Here is a 19,937-nt window from a genome sequence, read left to right on the forward strand (position 1 = left end):
CCTACTTAGACCGGGAGCCCAATGTGGGACAGGGACTGTATCTGGACTGATTCACTTGTACCTACCCTAGCGCTCAGAACAGTGCTTGACACAGTAAGCACTTAACAAATACCATTAAGAAAAAAGACGACGATCCATTCATCAGCTGCAGCCCAAGACGTCGCAACCCTAAGACCTTTGTCTCCTCCCCAAAGAAGCTGTCATCCTCCACCGTGAGGCAAGACAGATATCGGGAACGATCCACTCCCTGCTTGGCCCTGGGCTGGAGACATGAAGTTTTAGACTCTTGTTAAGAAACGACACCCCAAAAAATGGATCATCTACCAGGGATTTGGGGACGGGTTGTGGGACGGGTGGGGAGGAGAGCCTAGGCCACCTGCTGAGACCCTGAACTCAAGAACCAATCACAGAGACACAGACAAAAGACAAGGTCATCACTCTCCCCGAAGCACGGCCTTCAGGTCCAGGTCCATCCCCCCAAACCCCGCCAAAATCCCATATTTGCTGGGGGGCTGGCCCTGTTTGCTATGACGGTTCAGGAGCCTAACACAAGGCCGGAGATGATGAATGCAAAAGATCCTTCTTCTCCACTGAGTTCTGAGATGGAAAAGAAATGTAATAAATACTGCAGCTTCTTGAATCTCTTCAAGTATTGCTTCCTGTAAACACTGCTTTTTTAAATGCAAGAAACTCAGGGGCAGCTGGAGCAGACTAGGCCAGCCCCCCCTCGCTCCAAACCAAACCCCCAACTGACCTCGGAAACCTGGTCCCCACCAGATGGGGCAGGTTTGCTGGTCGCTCACTTCTGGCACCTGGGTTTCTGCTTGGGTCTCGCTCCCACCTCCCCAGCTCTGGTCCCGGCCTGGGAGATGGACAAAACCAGAGGCTAAGTGTTCCGGGGGCTGTGAGAGAAGGAAGGAGTGCAGATCCCCCATGATGAGGCCGGTTTACAGATCACCCCCACCCCACATGAAGCAGGAGAGAAACCCCAAGGGAACAGAGGTCAACTTCAAGATCTTGGTGTTCAGACACAGGAGTGAAAAACCGGTACCAAAATGGCTCATTGTCATTGAAAGATCCAGGTTCTCCACAGAGGCGACTCAGACGGGGTGGTGTGTGTGAAGCTGGATTTCAAATCCAACAGGTAGGATGATTCAGTGGGCAGCCACTGGCCGGTATCCATCCATTTCTGTGAAAAAAAGGTTTGGTGCAAACTTGTGTTCATTCTTTGTCTTCTTCTTCTTCCTTTTTTCATTCTGGCTATTTTCTCACCGTCCAAGGGAGAATAGTACTTAACTTCTGGGACATTTCCAATCGAGTCCTGAGTCCGTTTGCTGACTGCCCCGCCTGCCAACAGTGCTGGGGCTTTCAGGAAGAAGTCAGGAGGGGGTTGACAGGGAAAGAAAAAAAAATTGGAATGATATTAAAAAAAAAATCGGGACTGGATTCCCAGAGTGACTTCTTTGTTGTTTTATTTCCGGGTTCTGTTTACCCCTTTTTTCTTAAAAAAAAATTAAATAAAGTTTCATCATTTTCTAATATACAACAAATGACCTTTCATGCAAAGCAGCAGTCCCAGAGGCTGTGCCCCCAGCTCCGGCCTCCCGGCTGGAAGAATGACTTTTTCCTTGCGTCTCTCTCCTCGGCTGAAGACGCGGGTCATCCCGGCAGGACCTGGACGCCAGAGTCCCGGTGAGCGGTGGCGGCGGGCGGTGATGGGGAGGGAAGGGGCTCCCTCTCTCCCCACTCCGTGGCCCCGGGATGGGATCTTGGGAACGGGGGCTGCAAGGTCCTGGCCGTTGCCTCCCTTCCCCGGTCCTTGGCTCCGCGTTCCCCAGAGTCTCAGCGCCGACGGGTCTTTCCTCCTCTTAGGGAGCTCCTGGCTCTTCCTCTCAGCTCTCGATAGACATGGCACTGATCAGCTGCTCCACCTTGTATGCCAGGCGCTGCCTCCGTGCCTGATCGTCCTGCTCCAGGGCTGCAATGATCTGGAATGAGAAGCGAGGGGATTCCGGAGGTGTGAGGAAGTGGCTCAAAATGCCCCTCTATCAATCATCAAATCCTTACTGTGGGTGGAGCACTGTACTGTGTGCTAGGGAGAACACAGTAGGACAGTGTTGTAGACACATTGCCCGACAGTAAGGAGCTTACGGTCTAGAGGGAGAATTCTTCCTCCGGGAAGCCTTCCATGATTGCACCTGCTTTCCCCTTTCCTCTCCTCCCTCTTCCCACCCTGGCCACGCTAAGGAAATGGAGCTCTACTGAACACACCTCTAGGGAAAGGATAGGGTCCAATCTACCCCCAGAGCAACCAGCTCAGAGCCAAGCCCTGTTCCTCCCACAAGCCCCGCTGCAAATTGTTGCTCAGGAAGAGATGGGAGGAGAAGACAGCCAGTAGAGGAGGAAGGCAGAGGCTGGAGGGGGCCGGCTGTCTAAACCTCTTGAATACAGGATTTGGATGCTTTCAGGACACCATGGGCAGGGGAGAAATAGCTGCCGCTGGCCCGGGCACATGAACAGCTAACAACCAGTCGTGCCAGGAAGCACCTCCCTTTTCTCCATATCCATCTGGTCCAGTGAGACTAGATGTAGAGACCCTGAATTGGGGGATGAGATGTAGGCTTGGGGTGCGCCTGCCCTCTGGACCATGCAAGCCCCCCCATCGGGAAACGCTGACTGGATGAATAGTTGCATTGGACAGTACTGGGCAACCCGTCCATCAATCGTATTTATCGATCTCTTACTTTGGGCAGGGCACTCAATAAATCCATTAATCAGTGGCATTTACTTGAGGCTTACTGTGAGCAGAGCACTGAACTAAATGCTTGGGTGAGTTCAAAAGCGTTAGAAATGTTTCCCGTCCTCGAGGAGCTTCCAAGATTCTTTTCTAGAACCTGGTTACTCCAGGTTTATCCAATTCCAGGGTATCCAAAATGGTTGTAATTCAGGGCTTCCACCACACCACGCAGATGACAACTGGGTGGTTGTGTAACTCAAGTTGGTTTCGAGGGCCGTCCCCGCCCCGGCCACGGACTCCCCCCCTCAACCGCAGAGGTCTAAATGGCAGTCTCCAGGCTCCCTGCCCCAGCAGGCCACGCTTACTTCTTCGCTGTACTTGCTGATGTAGGAATAGATCTCGTTGAGGGCGCTCAGCATGTTGAACTCAACGGCGTGCAGCCGTGATTGCTCCGCCAGGTAAGCGTTCATGTCCTGGTCGCTGATGGCCGGGAGCTTGGCGATGTCCGCGTAGTACCTGCCAGTGCAGGAGACAGAGACAGATGTGGAGGGCGGGTCAAAGACAGATGTGGCGGGGAACCGGAGTCAGACACGGAGGGGGAGACAGAGATATATGTGGAGGGAGAGTCAGGGACTGACATTGCGGGGAACCAGAGACGGATGCGGTGGAGGAGACAGAGACAGACATCGGGGGGAGACAGAGGCAGATATGGAGGGAGACACAGGGACAGCCATGGAGTGGGAGACAGAGACAGACACGAAGGGGGTGAAAGACATGGAAGGGGAGACAGAGACAGACGAGGAGGGGGAGACAGAGGTAGATGTGGAGGGGGAGACAGAAGCAGACTTGGAAGGGGAGACAGACACAGATGGGGAGACGGAGATAGACATAGGGGAAGACAAGGACAGACATGGAGGGGGAGACAGAGATAGACATGGAAGGGGAGACAGGGACTGTTATGGATGGGGAGACAGAAACAGACAAGGTGGGGAACCAGACAGACTTGGAAGAGGAGGCAGGGATAGACCCATCAGGGAGACCGACAGACATGTGAGGGAGAGAGGCAGATGGACCCAGAATGCCCTGTGAAGGGGGAAGGGAGTGCAGAGCTCCCTTGGAGTCTCGTGTCTCAGGAATGTTTTGGGGTTTGGGCCAGGGTTTGTCCTCAACAGGGTCCATCCCTACTGCTCCCCCCAGGTTCCTTGGGGGAGCACAGCGAGCGGACGAGAGGGGCACTGTCTTGGGAGGAACACTCCGTGGGCTAGGGGATTGAGCCTTGGATCCAGTCAGGCCAGATGGGGCCCTATGATAATTATTATTATGATGATGATAATATTAATAATAATGATAGTAAAGCTCTGCACATAGAACTCAGTAAATATCATTGATTGATTGTAACCTCAACCTGTAGATTGTAAGCTCACTGTGGGCAGAGGATATGTCTGTTTATTATTACAATGTACTCTCCCAGGCACTTAGTACAGTGCTATGCACACAGTAAGTGCTCAATAAATATGATTGAATGCAAGAATGAATGAATAATAGTACTTGTTAAGCACTTTCTATGTGCCAAGCACTGGGGTAGATACAAAATAAGCAGATCAGATACAGGGAAGCAGGCACAATTCCCTGTTCAATCCAGGGGCTCATAGTCTAAGTAAGGGAGAGAATGGGTATTTTTTTATCTCCATTTGACAGGTGAAAAACTAAGGCCTTGACAAATACAGTGTCTTGCCGAAGGTCACAAATCAGGCAAGTGGTGAAGAACAGGGGTCTCTTGACTCTCAGACCAAGGCCCTTTCCACTGGCCTACCCTGCTTCTCTTCCACTATTGGAAGTAGCTTGAGAACCTGGCTGGACAGGACAGAGTAGCTCAGACAGTCCACCCGGAGGAGAAAGCCCAGGGTCCCATACAAGCCGCCGAAACCTTGCCTCTCGTTGTGCCTCACTGCTGCTTCTCCCAGTTTATTCTAGTTCTGCTCAGCTTCTGGCAGCCTCTGGCAGCCCGTTTTCCTCTGAATCCAGCCCCAAGCCCTGGGTTTGGGGGCTGGGGCAGTAGACTGTCAATTCGTTGTGGGCAGGGATTGTCTCTGCTGTATTGTACTTTCCAAGTGCTTAATACAGTGCTTTGCACACAGTAAGCACTCAATAAATATGACTGAATGAATGAATCTGCCAGCTGGGCCTGGCTGTGCTAGTCTTTTGACCCAGTGCCCGGAAAATGAGGAAATTCCACCACCCCAATCCAGAGTCTGGTGTTTCAGGGAGGAGCTCGGGTGATGGGCTGGGGAGGGGTTGTTAGTGGAACCCCAGCTAGCCAGACAGTCAGCCCTCCAGCCCTTCAATCTTCTAGCCTTTTCATTCATTCATTCATTCAATCATATTTATTACACACTTACTGTGTGCAGAGCACTGTACTGAGTGCCTGGGAAAGTACAATACAACAATAAACAGTGGCAATCCCTGCCCACAGTGAGCTTACAGTCTGGGGGGCAGGGAGACAGACATCAATAATAATAAACAGACATCAATACAAATAAATAAAAATACAGATATATTCATAAGTGCTGTGTGGCTGGGAGTGGGGGAAGAGTACAGGGAGCCTGAGAGGGCGAAGCAGAAGGGAGTGGGAGATGAGGAAAAGTCTTCCAGCCCTCCCTCAAACCCTCCAGCCCTACTGACCTCTCCACCCAGGCCTTATAGCTGGGGATGTCCTTGGCATAGAGCAGCTTGTTGGAGGGGGAGTCCTTGCCCAGCCGGTGCTCTGAGGTGGAGCAGGAGTCCATGAAGGTCTGGGCCACCACCGACAGGCAGGCATCCGTGATGCTACCCTTGTGGATGTCGAACACGAACTGGGGATTCTTGATGACGTTGACCCAAAACCGGAGAGGGAGGCTGTGGGGTAGGAGGGAAGGGAAGACTCCGGTGAGTGGTCTCTCCTGGGCAGAAGGGCTCTACCTCATTATGCCTCCCCAACACCCACCACAAACCAACCCCCGGAACCGAAGCCCCAGCTTATTCTCCACTGCCACGGCCCCCAGGGGGACTCCAGAAGCTACTATATAGAATCCATGCCCACCCTCTTTTCCCAAGATAAACTGCTGCTCTCCCCACCACTGGAGTGGGCCAGTGACCCCTCCGAACCAGAAGGGTTTGACACTGACCTTCCCAGAGGCCTCCGGGTCTGCTTCCGAGGTCTCATACCCCTGGCACTCAAGCCCAGAACTAATTCCCCATATGGCAGCTGGGAGCGGGGCTTCCGGCTTTAAGCTGCAGACAAAACCCCCAAAAGCTCCCTGCCTCTCCTCATGCCAGCTGCTATTGTTTGTGGTGCCACGGCAGATGTCTGGGCACTGCCCCCAAGCCCAGACAGTAGGGACACTTCCTCCTACTCCCCCCCGGCTCCTGCCACCCCAGGGAGGCTCCCGTCTTTTTCAAGCTCCTTTCCCAGGGTCGGGGGGCATTGAGCTCCCTGGTGACTGACCCGCCCACCGAGCCAATTCTCCTCCTCCTCCTCCAGCAAACTCCAATCCTTTCATGGCTGGACAGTAGGGGGTAGGAGGTGGAGGGCGGGGAGGGATGGAGGACCATCACTAGGACCTGGTAGTTATTTGGCTGTTTAAGGCTGCTTCTCCTGGTCAGAGGCAACAGATTTCCTCCTGTCTCTCAGAGGTTTGGAATCATGGGAGAATTATTCTTCTCTTTCCCTTTGGCAGAATGTTAAGATGAAAAAATACAAAACCAAACAGCTGCTGCCTTCTGTTCTCTTTCCACTCCCCTTCTTCAGCTGTCTGGCAGGGGCTTTAGCCTCTGAGCTCTGCGGGGGAGTGGATGGGGCTGGGTTGAGGGGGGTCACTTCTGCCATTGCCCCATCTGGATCTCCCCAACTTTCTGCTCCACAGAGGCAGGGGCCACCACCTTCACTGCCCTCCTTGTGCTTTTGCTGCCCTTGTTCCCCTTGTGTTCCAGCAGCTCTGCCTGTTTCAGCACTGCGGTTGGACCTGCCTAGCTTGCTGTGTGGAAAGCACTACTAAGTGCTTGGGAAGAATACAGTAGAATAAGTAGACACAATCCCTGCCCTCAAGGAGTTTACAGTCTAGTGGGTATTTCCAAGATATTCCATTTAGTGCAAGTGAGGAAGCAAAAGGCTGAGACTGAGTTGAGCTTCCCTTCCTCCAAAGGAAGCCGCTGGGTTCAGGGGCGTCTCCCAGAACCATTCCCACTTTAGGGCCAAGCAGAGCAATCGGTCCAGGCCCCAGCCCTCGGGGGACCCATTCCTCCCAACGAGTAGGACGTGAGTGACCGCCCCGTGCCCTGGCAGAGGAGGTGCCAGAGTCATGGTGATATAGGGGAAGCAGCGTGGCTCAGTGGAAAGAGCCTGGGCTTCGGAGTCAGGGGTCATGGGTTCGACTCCTGGCTCTGCCACTTGTCAGCTGTGTGACTGTGGGCAAGTCACTTCACTTCTCTGTGCCTCAGTGACCTCATCTGTAAAATGGGGATTAACTGTGAGCCTCACTTGGGACAACCTGATTACCCTGTATCTACCCCAGCGCTTAGAACAGTGCTCTGCACATAGTAGGTGCTTAACAAATACCAACATTATTATTATATAGGCCGGCTCCAGCGTCCGCTCCCCGGGGGGATTGGGAAGGGGACGGCAGTGGTGTGGGTCTTGAGAGCCTCACTGCTGGGGGAGAAGTGGGCCTATCTAAGGGTACAACTTCTGCTCTCCCCAACCCTCTGCCGTTCCAACAAATGGGGCTCCGGCCTGGGCCAGTCGTCCCGGACTTGGCAGCTTCCTGGGGTTGACTCTGGCTGAGCCTTCTCTCCTGTAGCTGATAGGTGGAGAGGTGCAGGGGACAGGGAGGAAGGCAGGCCTCTAACTGGAGGGAGAAAACAAGACCATTTCTCCCCATCACTCAGAAGCTTGGAGCCGGGCTGGACACCACAGCAAGTCAGGCAAACACGCTCCGGTTCCGCCCTCTGGGAGCACGGGCTCTAAGGCCTTAAAGGGCCAGACCAGCCTTATGGCATCCTCTCTATGTCTACTGGCTCTTCTGGCCACCCATCTCCCAGTCCATTTCCAACTGAGCCAAGCCCTTTCTCCAACCCTGTCCTCCTCGTGAGTTGCCCCTTCCGGGGATTCCCTCTCCAGGCAGCATCAAGCTCTGGAATTCCACGGGGCTAGAGAATGAGGGGAGGCTCTGGGAAGCTGCACTGGCTTTTCTGTTGGACTAATTTCTGAGCTGCCTTGTCAGTCTGTGGGGCTCTTAATCCCCACGTCGCTACCCCGGTCGGGCTGCTGATAAATCCGCTGTTTTTGAAGACTTTTGGGTGAGCAGGCATTGCTTCTCACTTAACCCTTAAGCCTGAATGCACTGCCTCCAGCCTCCCCATCTGGACAAGACTTCTGTCCAGGCATAAGGTGGAACAACTAGGACTCTAGCGCTGTATTCTCCTGCCGTTTTGAGGTTCTGTCTGCTCTCTAGTCTCTGCTCTCACCCCAAGAGCTGGGAGAGAATAATAATAATAATATTGGTATTTGTTAAGCGCTTACTATGTGCAGAGCACTGTTCTAAGCGCTGGGATAGACACAGGGGAATCAGGTTGTCCCACGTGGGGCTCACAGTCTTAATCCCCATTTTACAGATGAGGTAACTGAGGCACAGAGAAGTTAAGTGACTTGCCTACAGTCACACAGCTGACAAGGGGCAGAGCCGGCATTCGAACCCATGACCTCTGACTCCAAAGCCCGTGCTCTTTCCACTGAGCCACGCTGCTTCTCCCGAAGTTTCTGGGCCAGGTAAGTTCTCCGGGTCCAGTGAATTACCTGAGCCGGCCAGTTCTCCGGTTACACTCTGATGGCCTCTGGGAAGAGATACATTGCACACTGCGTCTACTGTTTCCCAGACTTGCGATAAGCAATTTGGTTTAAGAGTACAGGCTTAAATGGAATTTTGCAGGTGGTTTTCCCTGTCCCTGCTGAAAACTGATCGGGTGCCCTGGCACCCCAAGGACATCGAAGTCTGGGTTTAACTAAAACCTTTCTTAGCCCGGGAGCCCATCCTAGCATCTGGTCTCTAGTCCAAAATCTCTCCAGACTATGGGGCATCTGGGCAACATGAATCATTGTGGTAAAGATACAGTGTGCCAAGCACTGTGCTAAGCATTAGGGTAGACACAAGACTGTCAGATCAGACACAAACCCTGCCCCAAATGGGGCTCACAGTCTAACAGGGAGACAGATGAGGAAACTGAGACAACCAGGAGCCGAGTGACTTGCCCAAGGTCACAAAAGCAGGCAGGTGAGGGAGCCAGGATTAGAACTCAGGACTCCTGACCCCCGAGGCCTGCTTCCTTCCCAATAAGTCACCATGCTTCCAGGGAAAGGTTTTCAACTCCCCCTGATCTGCCTTCAGAGATGTGACTTGCTCTCTAGCTGGTTCAGGGCAAGAGCAAGAGTCCTAGCTGTCATCTCTGGGTTTGAGAACTGCAAACTGAGATAATAATAATAATAATAATAATGATGCTGGTATTTGTTGAGCACTTACTATGTGCAGAGCACTGTTCTAAGTGCTGGGGTAGATACAGGGTAATCAGGTTGTCCCATGTGAGGCTCAGAGTCTTAATCAGTCTTAAGTCAGTCTTAAGTCACAGTCTTAAGTCAGCTGTGTGACTGTGGGCAAGTCGCTTCACTTCTCTGTGCCTCAGTTCCCTCATCTCTAAAATGGGGATTAACTGTGAGCCTCACGTGGGACAACCTGATGACCCTGTATCTACCCCAGCGCTTAGAACAGCGCTCCGCACATAGTAAGCACTTAACAAATACCGACATTATTATCATTATTATTGATCTCCATTTTACAGATGAGGGAACTGAGGCACAGAGAATTTAAGTGACTTGCTCACAGTCACACAGCTGCCAAGTAGCAGAGCCGGGATGGAAGTGTCTGGTCAGTGGGAGTGGCGAGGTCCTGCGAAACAACAGGAGCAAGTGCTGTTGGAAGCCCATTGCGCCTAGTGGTTTCTTCGGGCTCAGACTACCAGCCCCGGCTAAGAACAGATAGTAATAATTATGGTATTTTTAAGCGCTTAATATGTGTCGAGCACTCTTCTAAGCGCTGGGCAAGACACAAGCTAAGCAGGTCAGACACAGTCCCTGTCCCACGGAGGGCTCACGGTCTAAGTAGGAGGGAGAACAGGTATTGAATCCCCATTTCACAGATGAGGAAACTGAGGCATAACAAAGTGAAGTGACTTGCCTAAAGTCATACAGCAGGCGTATGGCAGAGGCAGATTAGAACTCAGGTCCTCCCAAGCCCGTGCTCTTTCCACTAGTCCATGCAACACCCCCACTCGCTTCCCTCAGCCCAAACCAGACTCTAACCCCTGCCCTGCTGCTCCCACAATCCTCTGGCATCCTGGGCCCCCCTCAGACTCACCAGTTGCTCTTCCAGGTGTGCCGCACATCCGTGTCATGGATACTGTGCCTGTCGGCCTGCTCGTCCAGGAAGTCAAACATGTATTTGATGGCCAGTGGGAGGGCGCTACCCCGGTGCACGGTGCTGAACAGGGTCTCGAACAGATCGTCGACAAACTTCTGCAGCGTTCCCTGTGGATGGTGGGACGCATCAGTGGGGAGGTCAGGAAGAAGGGAGGAGGGAGTTGGGACGGGGGAAGAAACCACCACTCCGGGCAGGGGCCAGATGGCAGGAGCCATAGCAACAGGGTTCTAACTCTGGATCCGACACTTGTTTGCTCTGTGACGTTAGGCAAGGCACTTAACTTCTCTGGGCCTCGGTTAACTCATCTGTAAAATGGGGATTAAGTCTGCGTCCAACATGATAAGATTGTATCTACCCAGCGCTTATTACAATGTCTGTCATATAGATAGTAAGCGCTTAACAAATACCATAAAAAAAGACAAACGAGGGCTTATAATAATAATAATAATGTTGGTATTTGTTAAGCGCTTACTATGTGTCGAGCACTGTTCTAAGCGCTGGGGTAGACATAGGGGAATCAGGTTGTCCCACGTGGGGCTCACAGTCTTAATCCCCATTTTACAGATGAGGGAACTGAGGCATGGAGAAGTTAAGTGACTTGCCCACAGTCACACAGCCGACAAGTGGCAGAGCTGGGATTCGAACGCATGAGCCCTGACTCCAAAGCCCGTGCTCTTTCCACTGAGCCACGCTGCTTCTCCATGGGGCTTAGACCGTGAGCCCCATGCGGGACAGGGACTGTGTCCAAACTGATTAATTTGCATCTACCCCAGTGCTTAGAACAGTCCTTGGCACATAGTAAGGGCTTGACGAGTACTGTAATTGTAATTATTATATTATCGCTGTCTTGGGATCATCTATGTAAGATGATCTTACATCTATGGGAAGCAGCGTGGCTCAGCGGAAAAGAGCCTGGGCTTCGGAGTCAGAGGTCATGAGTTCGACTCCCGGCTCTGCCGCTTGTCAGCTGTGTGACTGTGGGCAAGTCACTTCACTTCTCTGTGCCTCAGTTACCTCATCTGTAAAATGGGGATTAACTGTGAGCCTCAGGTGGGACGACCTGACTATCCTGTATCTACCCCAGCGCTTAGAACAGTGCTCTGCACATAGTAAGCGCTAAACAAATACCAACGTTAATTATGTAAGAGGGTTGCCCAAGGAAGCTTGGGCAGGAGGGCAGGGAGCCCTCCAAACAATAGGATTTGGGGCTGCTAGGGTATCTCCTGGCAGCCACGTTCTCTACTTAGCTGGACATGGGCTGACAGTCCAGCCTGGGGAATGGAAGCTTCCACTGGGTTAATAATAATAGTGGCATTTGTTAAGCACTGGCTATGTACCAAGTTCTGTACTATGTGCCGGGGTAGAAATAAGACAATTAGCTCATAACCTGTCCCTGTCCCAGATGAGACCCCAGTCTAAGCAGGAGATTGATTGATTTTACAGATGAGGAAACTGAGGCACCAAAAATAATAATAATAATAATGGCATTTGTTATCCCTTACTATGTGCCAAGCACTGTTGTAAGTGCTGGGGAGGGCGTACAGAGTAATCAGGTTGTCCCACATGGGGCTCATAGTCTTAATACCCATTTTACAGATGAGGTAACTGAGGCACAGAGAAGTTAAGTGACTTGCCCAAAGTCACACAGCTGACAAGTGGCGGAGCCTGGATTAGAACCTATGACCTCTGACTCCCAAGCCCGTCCTCTTTCCACTGAACCACGCTGCTTCTCAAGAAGTGAAGTGACCTGTCCAAGGTCACACAGCTGTCCAGGAGCAGGGCCGACATTCAAATCCAGGTCCTCTAACTCCCAGGGTTCATCTATTCGAAAGGATCCTGGGGTCGGGGCGGGACTGTTGCAAAGGTGCTGGGCAGGTAGCTATGAAACCTACCAGAGCCAAGGTCCAGTTGCCCTGTTGGGATGGGGGAAGGGATGCAGTTGGGGTCAAACAGGGACAACGTTAGTGGCACTGGTGAGGATGGGGGCGGGGACCTCTCCCGCCAAGGCGCCATCATTTAGCTCTCTTGACTCTGCTGGCCTGAGGGGGCCAGACAGACTCCTCCCCGGACCAGCGTGGGAGGGAGGTGGCAGTCACCTTGGTGGCCAGCAGCCGGGTCAGGTAGATCTCGGACACCATCTTGCTGCCCCGGTCCCCCTCCTTCTGGTCCCCGTGGTCGTGGTTCTTCACCAGGTGCCAGAGCTTGACGCCGCTCTCCAGGTCAGGGGTGATCATGGGGGCGCGGGAGCGGAGGCTGTCCGGGCTGCCCGTGTACCTGAACGATGAGTCTGCGTGGAGGTGGTCGGAGGGAGGGCAGGAGGACGGAAGGACAGGGAGTCGGGCCTGAGCGTCCGGCCTCTGGCCTGGAACGCTCTCCCTCTTCATATCTGACAGACAATAACTCTCCCCACCTCCAAAGCCTTGCTGAAGGCACATCTCCTCCAAGAGGCCTCTCTGACTAAGCCTTCACTTCCTCTTCTCCCACTCTCTTCTGCGTTACCCTTGCACTTGGTTTTGCTCCTTTTATTCACCTCTCTGTCCCACAGCACTTATGTACATACCTGTAATATATTTATTTATATTAGTGTCTGTCTCCCCCTCTAGACTGTCAGCTCTTAGTAGGCAGGGAATGTGTCTACTACACTGTTATATTGGACTCGTCCAAACAGTGCAGTGCTCTGTAATCAATCAATGGAATTTACTGAGTGCTTACTGTAAGCGCTGTAAGTTGGGTCCAAGTCCCTGATCTGTAGGGTGACTGGGGTGCACTGAGGAAGTCAGGGCAGGGGCAGAAGGGGACTTAATTTATTTCATTCAGGGCTCTGGGGACCCACACCCTAACTAGTGGGGTTACCATCCCGAGCTACCCTTCCCTCTTCTGAAATCATGGCTGGGATGCCGGGGGGTTGGAGGGCGGAGGGGTGAGGCAGAGGAGGGAACAGAGCTTCTGGGGAGCAGCCTATTGGGCCCTTAACCTCGAGAATCTTCTCGGCGGGGGAGTGAGGAAGAGTGATAGGGGCTGGTGGGAAGCTCTCTGGGAACCAGGGGGGAGGTGCAGGTTTGCACCAGGCCGTCCCAGCCACCCGCCCCAGCACACTGAGTTTCCGGAATGGAGACTTCTGGCTCACCGTATCGGCTGATGGAGGTTCGGGAGATGCTGGCGGAGGCAGGGATGTTGTAAGAGGAGGTCTGCTTCGGGACCAGGGCCACCACTGAGCGGTCAGACACCTAAGAGGGGCACAGAGGCAGAGAAAGGGGAAGGAGGAGAGGGGTGAGAGGAATCATTCTGCAAGATTGAAGGACTGCCAACAAGACTCTATGTACCTTGAAGGTAGGGACTGTGTCTAACTCTACTATACTCTCCCAAGCATTTCAGATAGTGCCCTGTACACGGTAAGTATTCAATAAATGCCACCGATTGAGTGATTTTGAGAAAGGCAGGTGCCCCCACCCTCGAATCCCCAATCCTCACCTCTCTGGCAGAAATCAGAGATTTCATCTGGGAAGAGAGCCTTAAGGCAACCCTATAGATTGGTCCTCTGGGGGATTTTTAGTCAAACTCTTACACAGTGACTACTTATTTTATTTTACACTCAGGCTAGGGAGCTTCTTCAGACCCTGAGCCTAACTTCTGGTGCATCTGCCTGGTTTCACTGGAGTCCTCCATCGTCTAGGAAGTCAGGGATTCAAGATGGCGAGAGCTCAGCCCTTTGAGGAGCCCCGGACCGCCCCTTACCCACCCCTTTAAGGAATGGCTGATAAATGGTGAGACATATTGAAGACATTTGGGGCCATTTTGATTTAAGATTATGCTCCATCCAATAAAAACGAAGAATCCCAAGAATCGTGGCGATCCAATTAAACCCCAAACGCAAAGGGAATAAAACAGCTATAATAATGTTATGGACCATAAAACATTCCTATTAAACCATTTTTTATCTTAACAATTTTTATGAACTTTGTAAGTTTGATTTATAGCTGCACCAGCCATAAAATCATCTCTCAGGGTCTTAAATTGTTGGTCCCTCTAGCCCACCGAGAAAGAATGAGATGAGGGGAAGCTGAACTATAAATGAACATTAGTGCTAACGAGATTCTGTTAGAATCGCTTTTAGTGGCACTGTTTAATTTTACCCTCCTTATAAATCTTTGAGGCTTAGAAGTTTGGGAACTTCTCTTTGTTAATTAAGAATATGCAGATTCGCTCCTGGGGTAGGCCCTGGACCTTTGACTTTGGACAGGACGATGGGAGAGGAAGTCCAACCCTATTTTGCCTTTAGGATGGATCCAGAGAAGATAGCTTTCAGCCCATTTAATACTCTGCTGCCTGCAGGTTCTAAACACTCCATTATTTTGAAATGGCACTGGCTTCCCCTCGGACTTTCCCACTGTCCCTCTGATCAGTGCTTCACCATCTAGAACAGGACTTGATAGTTGGATGGCAAGAAGGCACAGAGGGCGCGCCGATCTTTGGAAGAATTCCCCCAGTAAAACTTACACCTCGGGCTTAGACTTAAGACTCTGATCCCCATGTAGGAAAGGGACTGTGCCGAACCCGATTATCTTGTATCTACACCAGTGCTTAGTATGGTGCTTGGCACACAGGAAGTGCTTAATGAATACCATAATTAATTATAATTATTGGGGTTCTTTTTGGGGGGAGGGAGTGGGAAGTGATAGCACTAGCTGTCTGAGTCTCTTTTAAGGACATAATGTTTGGTTTTCCAAGGGCGATCCAAGAAAAGTAGTCGGTTGCTCTGGCCGGTGACTTGAGGATCTTCCTTGGGGTCCGTGTCCCATCTTCCAAGGAAAGACCGGCAGGCCAATGCGGGTGAAATACAATTTGTTTTGGACCCTGGTTCTGACCCTGGTGCTGCTAGACTTTGGGCCAACCACCCTGGCTCCCTTTTTTTTTAATGGTATATGTTAAGCGCTTACTATATGCCAGGCACTGTTTTAAGTGCTGGGGTGGTTACAAGATAATAGATTTAGACACAGTCCCCGTCCCACATAGGGCTCACAGTCTTAATCCCCCCTTTTACAGATGAGGTAACTGAGGCACAGAGAAGTGATTTGCCTAAAGTCACACAGCAGACAAGTGGCAGAGTTGGGATTTGAACCCACGTGCTCTGACTCCCAGACCTGTGCTCTTTCCACCAGGCCCCACTGCTTCCCCCTTCGAGTTTCTCCCCTGTCCCGCTCACCTGATAATGCATTAAGGTGTTGAGTCGCTTCCAGTCCCCCTCGATCTTGGTGGTGATGTCCTCATCCTGCAACACCACCCGCGCGATCCGGCCCTGGCGCCACTCTGGGTGGCGGCGGAGAGTGTGGGGGAGGGCAGAGCTGTGAGCTGGAGGCTACTGGTCTCTAGGTCCTTTGACGCCTACCCAACATTCCCCCCACCCTGCCTCCTTCCGGGGAGTCTCTTCTATTCTCCCTAATTCTCCTGACTGCCTTGCTCTGTGTTTTGGCTGGGAGGCAGCAGGGAATTCCAAGAACTATCCCACCAGTACTACTCCCCGTTTCTTGTCATTATGGCAAAGCTTTCTAGCAATGACCTTTGCTGTCATGTAGAAATACTACATTCGCCTTCCCAACCCCTGCGACCCCCTGGAAGGACTAGGCTGTCTACCAGTTTGGAATAGCTTTCCCATCCTGTAGACCAGGCGTGCTCTAAGGAAACCGGTCTTGCTTCGTGCCTCTCCACCCGCCTCCTTCCTCCTCTCCCTCTGTTTCCAGGTCAGAGAGATCCCAAGCTCCTACCCAAGTCCATGTCGACAGCCCGGGGCCGCTGGGAGTAGGGGACGTTTTTGTAGACGGCGTCCAGGATCTTTTCCTTGACCTGGGTGACAGTGTCACAGTTGAGCACCTTGACTGGGATCTCAGGGCTGTTCTCATTGTCTGGGTTCACACAGTTCAGGATCTGGAGCGGGAGCAGAGAGGGAAAGCAGCTGAGTCGGGAGGACCAGATTCCAGAGGTCTCCCTGCCATCTCTCCTGACCCCCCAACCAGGGGATCATCAATGTTCAAGAAGCATCCTGCCACTGACCCAGCCTCAGCCCTGGCCTCAGGGCTGTTCAGAGAGGTGGGGGTGCCGGATGGGAGCATCGTGCTCAGGAACCCCTGCTCCGGGCACTGGCCACAGTGATGTTTGGAGAATGGCGAGGGTGTGGGTGGGACCGCCATGCACAAGACCTCAGCCCCAGGACCTAGTCTCTGCCCTGCCCTCTCACCAGGGTTTTGTAGTCAATTTGCTGGCGGATGAGCTTGTCCTCGCTCAGGGAGTAGCGGGCCTCGCCCGTGATGGCGTCGATGGGGCCCTTCTCCATCTGCTGCTTGATGGCGCAGTACAGCATGAAGAGAGGCTCCCCAGCACACTCCTGCCAAGACACCCACACCAAGGGTCAGGTGCCGCCTGGGCCCTGGCTGCCCGCCCCGGTTCCCCCGACGGTCCTCCTCCCTCCACCTGCCCAGGTTGGGCAGCGGGGTGGAGAGTTCTCAAGTCAAAATGGAAACTGGATTTTGCTCAAGCCCTTCGCTTCTTGCCTGGCAATGCCTAGGTACCCAAGCAAGGCTTGGCCTGGCCCCTTGCCCAGAGCCCCCAGAGGAAGCCTCTTCCTAGATTCTTTGAAATGTTCCAACTGGAATGTTCCAATGTTCCAATCCTTCTCTCCCTCCCTCTCTCTCCCCTTCTCTCCCTTCCTCCTCTTTCTTTCCCTCTCCCTCCCTCTCTTTCTCTTTCTGTCTCTGTCTCTCTCTTTCCCTGCCCTCCCGCCTCTTTCAGGGCCAGCCTAGCTCTCCTGCCTGACTTCTGCCCTTCTTCCAGCTCCCCTGCCCCCAGAACCCTGTCCTCACCTTCAAGAACTTGTGCAGAAGAAAGGCAAACCAGTTTGTCAGCATCTTCTCGGCCACCGACTCAGTCCTGGGAGGGAAAATGGGTGGGTCAGTGGGGCCTTCCTTGGGCAGGATAAATGGGGTTGTGGGGGAGGTGGTCCCTGGGGTGAACCAAGAGGGGAAATGGGGGTCTCTGGATGTGAAGCAGAGGGGCACAAGGGAGAAGGGATGCTTGGGTTTCAGGCCCATCATGGGCAGGGAAAGTGTTCTACCAATCTTGTTGTATTGAACTCTCCAAAGCACTTAGTACAAGGTTTGCACACAATAAATGCTTAATAAATACAATTAAATGATCAACTGTGGGCCACTTAGAGTCATTCAGGGAGGGGCAAAAGGACCCACCAGCAGACAGGGCAGGTGAAGAGCGGCCAGATACCCTGGCATGTCAGGGAGGGGTTGACATGAGCTGCTACTGCCCTTGATATCCTTTGCTCACTCTCTGTCCAACTCTGCCAGTCATTATAGGATCCCCGCTCCAGATCTGGCCCCTGTCAGTTACTCCGACCTTAACCTCCCAAGCCTTTCCCAGTTGATAGCATGCCTGAACCTGCCTGGATTGATCATCTCTTAGTGTCTAGGCACCTAGGGTAAGAAGGGTGGGAATGGGGGAAGAGAAAAGAGATGAGGGGAGGAGCAAGGGGAGGGAGAAGCAAGGGTCAGGGAGGGGTTGGAACAGCCATGTGGGGGGTAGGGGAAGGGGAGGAGCAGGAAGAGGAGGGGAAAAGCCATTTTGGTTCCCATCTCTCCCCCTGGACTCCTGCCTAGACCAGCTCTTCCTACTTCCCTATTTCCCACTGGGCTCTCCCACCAAGACTGTTCCTCCCTGCCCTCTCTCTCCCTTTCCCTCTTGACTCTCCTACTCAGACGGGTCCTCTCCCCTCTCCTCTTTTCTCCTAAGCTCCTGTTTCCGGCTGATTCCACTCCCTTCTCTTCTGCTGGGCTCTCCCAGACAGGCTGACCTCCCCACTCCCTTAACTCCCAATGGGCTCTCCCACCCAGACCAGCCCTCCCGATTCCTCTCTCTCCCGTTAGACTCTCTCGGCCGGACCTGCGCAGCAGCAGCTTGGGGTGGTTCTTGTTCTCCAGATTCTTGTCGATGAGGTCTGCGAGCAGCTGCTTGAGCACGTCGGTGGCATACTCAAGCTTGCCCTGCAGGCCGGTCATGATGAGCGAGGCCACGTTCCCGCGGTCCCGCATGGAGAAGCTGCGCTGGGATTCCAGGGTGCGGATGAAGGTCAGCAGGAACACCTTGTTGTTGATGAGCTGGGCGAACAGCTTCAGGGCTTTCTCCACCTGTTGCTGCCCGTTCCCCTGGACCTAGAGTGGGTAGGTATGGCCGGGGCGGGGAATGTCTTCACAGAGGAACACATCTTCCCCACTCCCCTCTCTCTCACTGGGCTCTCCCAACAAGACCGGCCCTCCTTGCTCCCCTTGTCTGAATCCACGCCTTCCCATAATCCCCTGGGCAGTCTCCAATTCCCCATCATCCTTGTACTGCTCCCTCCCTTCTGTGTCAACTCATGCACTGGCATGAAATTGCATCCCTACCCCTTAAGCACATTAATTCCCCATGCCCACAGCACTTATGAACATGAACATATCTTTACACTGCCATTTCCCCTACCTGCAACTTATCAGTTCTGTCTCCCCCACTAAACTGTAAGTTCCTTGAGATCAGGGATCGTGTCTACCAACTCTACTGCATTATACTCTCCCAAGCCCTGAGTAAAGTGCTCTGCACACAGAAAGTACTTAGGAAATACCACTGATTGAGTGATCACCTTCCTGCACTGAAATCTGGAGGAGTAAGGGACCCTGGGTTAGAAGGTTGGCATTTCAGTGACCTGGGCATGAGGCAGGATGGAGTCAGGGGTCCCAGTGGTTGACGCTGGGGAAGAAGATCTAGCAGTCCAATGGCCTGGTAGTTTGCCTTGCTTTCTGCCTCCCAGATTTTCAATCCAGAAAGGATTGATCCCCTTAATGAGGTGCTTTAATGAGCAGAAAGAATCCCACCCAGACCTTTTAAGAAACTCCAGTGGCCTCCTGGTTTATCGACATGATCGACTGACTGTTCAACCTTTTAAAGGCCTCTGCTCCCAGAAAAATCTTAATGGTATCAACACAGGCCATCTTGGTTTGCTGGGGAATGCATTTCCTGACTCCAGGGGTGGGCAGGGCCAGTTTACCTCCAGCTCCCGCAAGACAGGGTGATCCTCAATGCCTGGGAACAACACCCGCATGGCGTAGGTGCGGTAGTCCAGGTACGGGATCCCTGAGCGGTCCAGGTCACTGGTCAGTTCATTGATGTCTGTCTGCAGTTCAGCAAAGGCTGTGGGAGAGAGAAGGAGGAGCACTTTAGTGGAGTGGATCACGGGGTCTGAACACCGAGGGATGGGGGAGGCTGGGAAAGCTCCTCAGGAAGAGGGGGACCTGTCAGGGGGCCAGGATGGGGAAAACCTTAGTACAGTGCTCTGGATATAGTAAATGCTCAATCAATACCACTGACTGACTGTTTGATTGAAAACCAAAAGGTGAGTTCTAGTTTGAGACAGGAGCAAGAGCTTCAAAGTATTCATTTAAGGTAGTTATGGGCAGGGAACGTATCTGGTAATTCTGTTGTACTGTACTTTCCCAAGTGCTTAGTAGGGTGCTCTGCACACAGTAAACACTCTATAAATACCATTGACTGATATATTATTTTTCAAAGCATGCTGCTGGATCAGCAACCTATTCCTTGATGCATTTTGATCCCTCTAGTTGTCAATATTTTTATATATTTCTCCCCTGTGCCAGGGCAAGCTC

At 52.6% G+C, this 19,937-nt stretch overlaps 1 protein-coding gene across 2 annotated transcripts in view; it reads right to left on the reverse strand.

Annotated features, from left to right (window-relative positions):
• Positions 1-1,003: 1,003 nt before the first annotated feature.
• Positions 1,004-19,937, reverse strand: part of PLXNA2 (plexin A2) — a 252,846-nt gene continuing 233,912 nt past the window's right edge. For both annotated transcript variants that reach the window (XM_029069154.2, XM_029069155.2), the window contains exons 21-32: positions 19,322-19,464; positions 18,184-18,452; positions 17,097-17,163; positions 16,475-16,621; positions 16,005-16,164; positions 15,446-15,549; positions 13,370-13,469; positions 12,339-12,529; positions 10,180-10,349; positions 5,420-5,632; positions 3,103-3,253; positions 1,004-1,988 (exon numbers count right to left, since the gene is read on the reverse strand). In XM_029069154.2, the coding sequence (XP_028924987.1) occupies positions 1,893-1,988; positions 3,103-3,253; positions 5,420-5,632; positions 10,180-10,349; positions 12,339-12,529; positions 13,370-13,469; positions 15,446-15,549; positions 16,005-16,164; positions 16,475-16,621; positions 17,097-17,163; positions 18,184-18,452; positions 19,322-19,464 (1,811 nt within the window). In that variant the 3' untranslated portion in view covers positions 1,004-1,892. The remainder of the gene's footprint in view (positions 1,989-3,102; positions 3,254-5,419; positions 5,633-10,179; positions 10,350-12,338; positions 12,530-13,369; positions 13,470-15,445; positions 15,550-16,004; positions 16,165-16,474; positions 16,622-17,096; positions 17,164-18,183; positions 18,453-19,321; positions 19,465-19,937) is intronic.

This window comes from Ornithorhynchus anatinus, chromosome 7, assembly GCF_004115215.2.
Source record: "Ornithorhynchus anatinus isolate Pmale09 chromosome 7, mOrnAna1.pri.v4, whole genome shotgun sequence".
Taxonomy (NCBI): Eukaryota; Metazoa; Chordata; class Mammalia; order Monotremata; family Ornithorhynchidae; genus Ornithorhynchus; species Ornithorhynchus anatinus.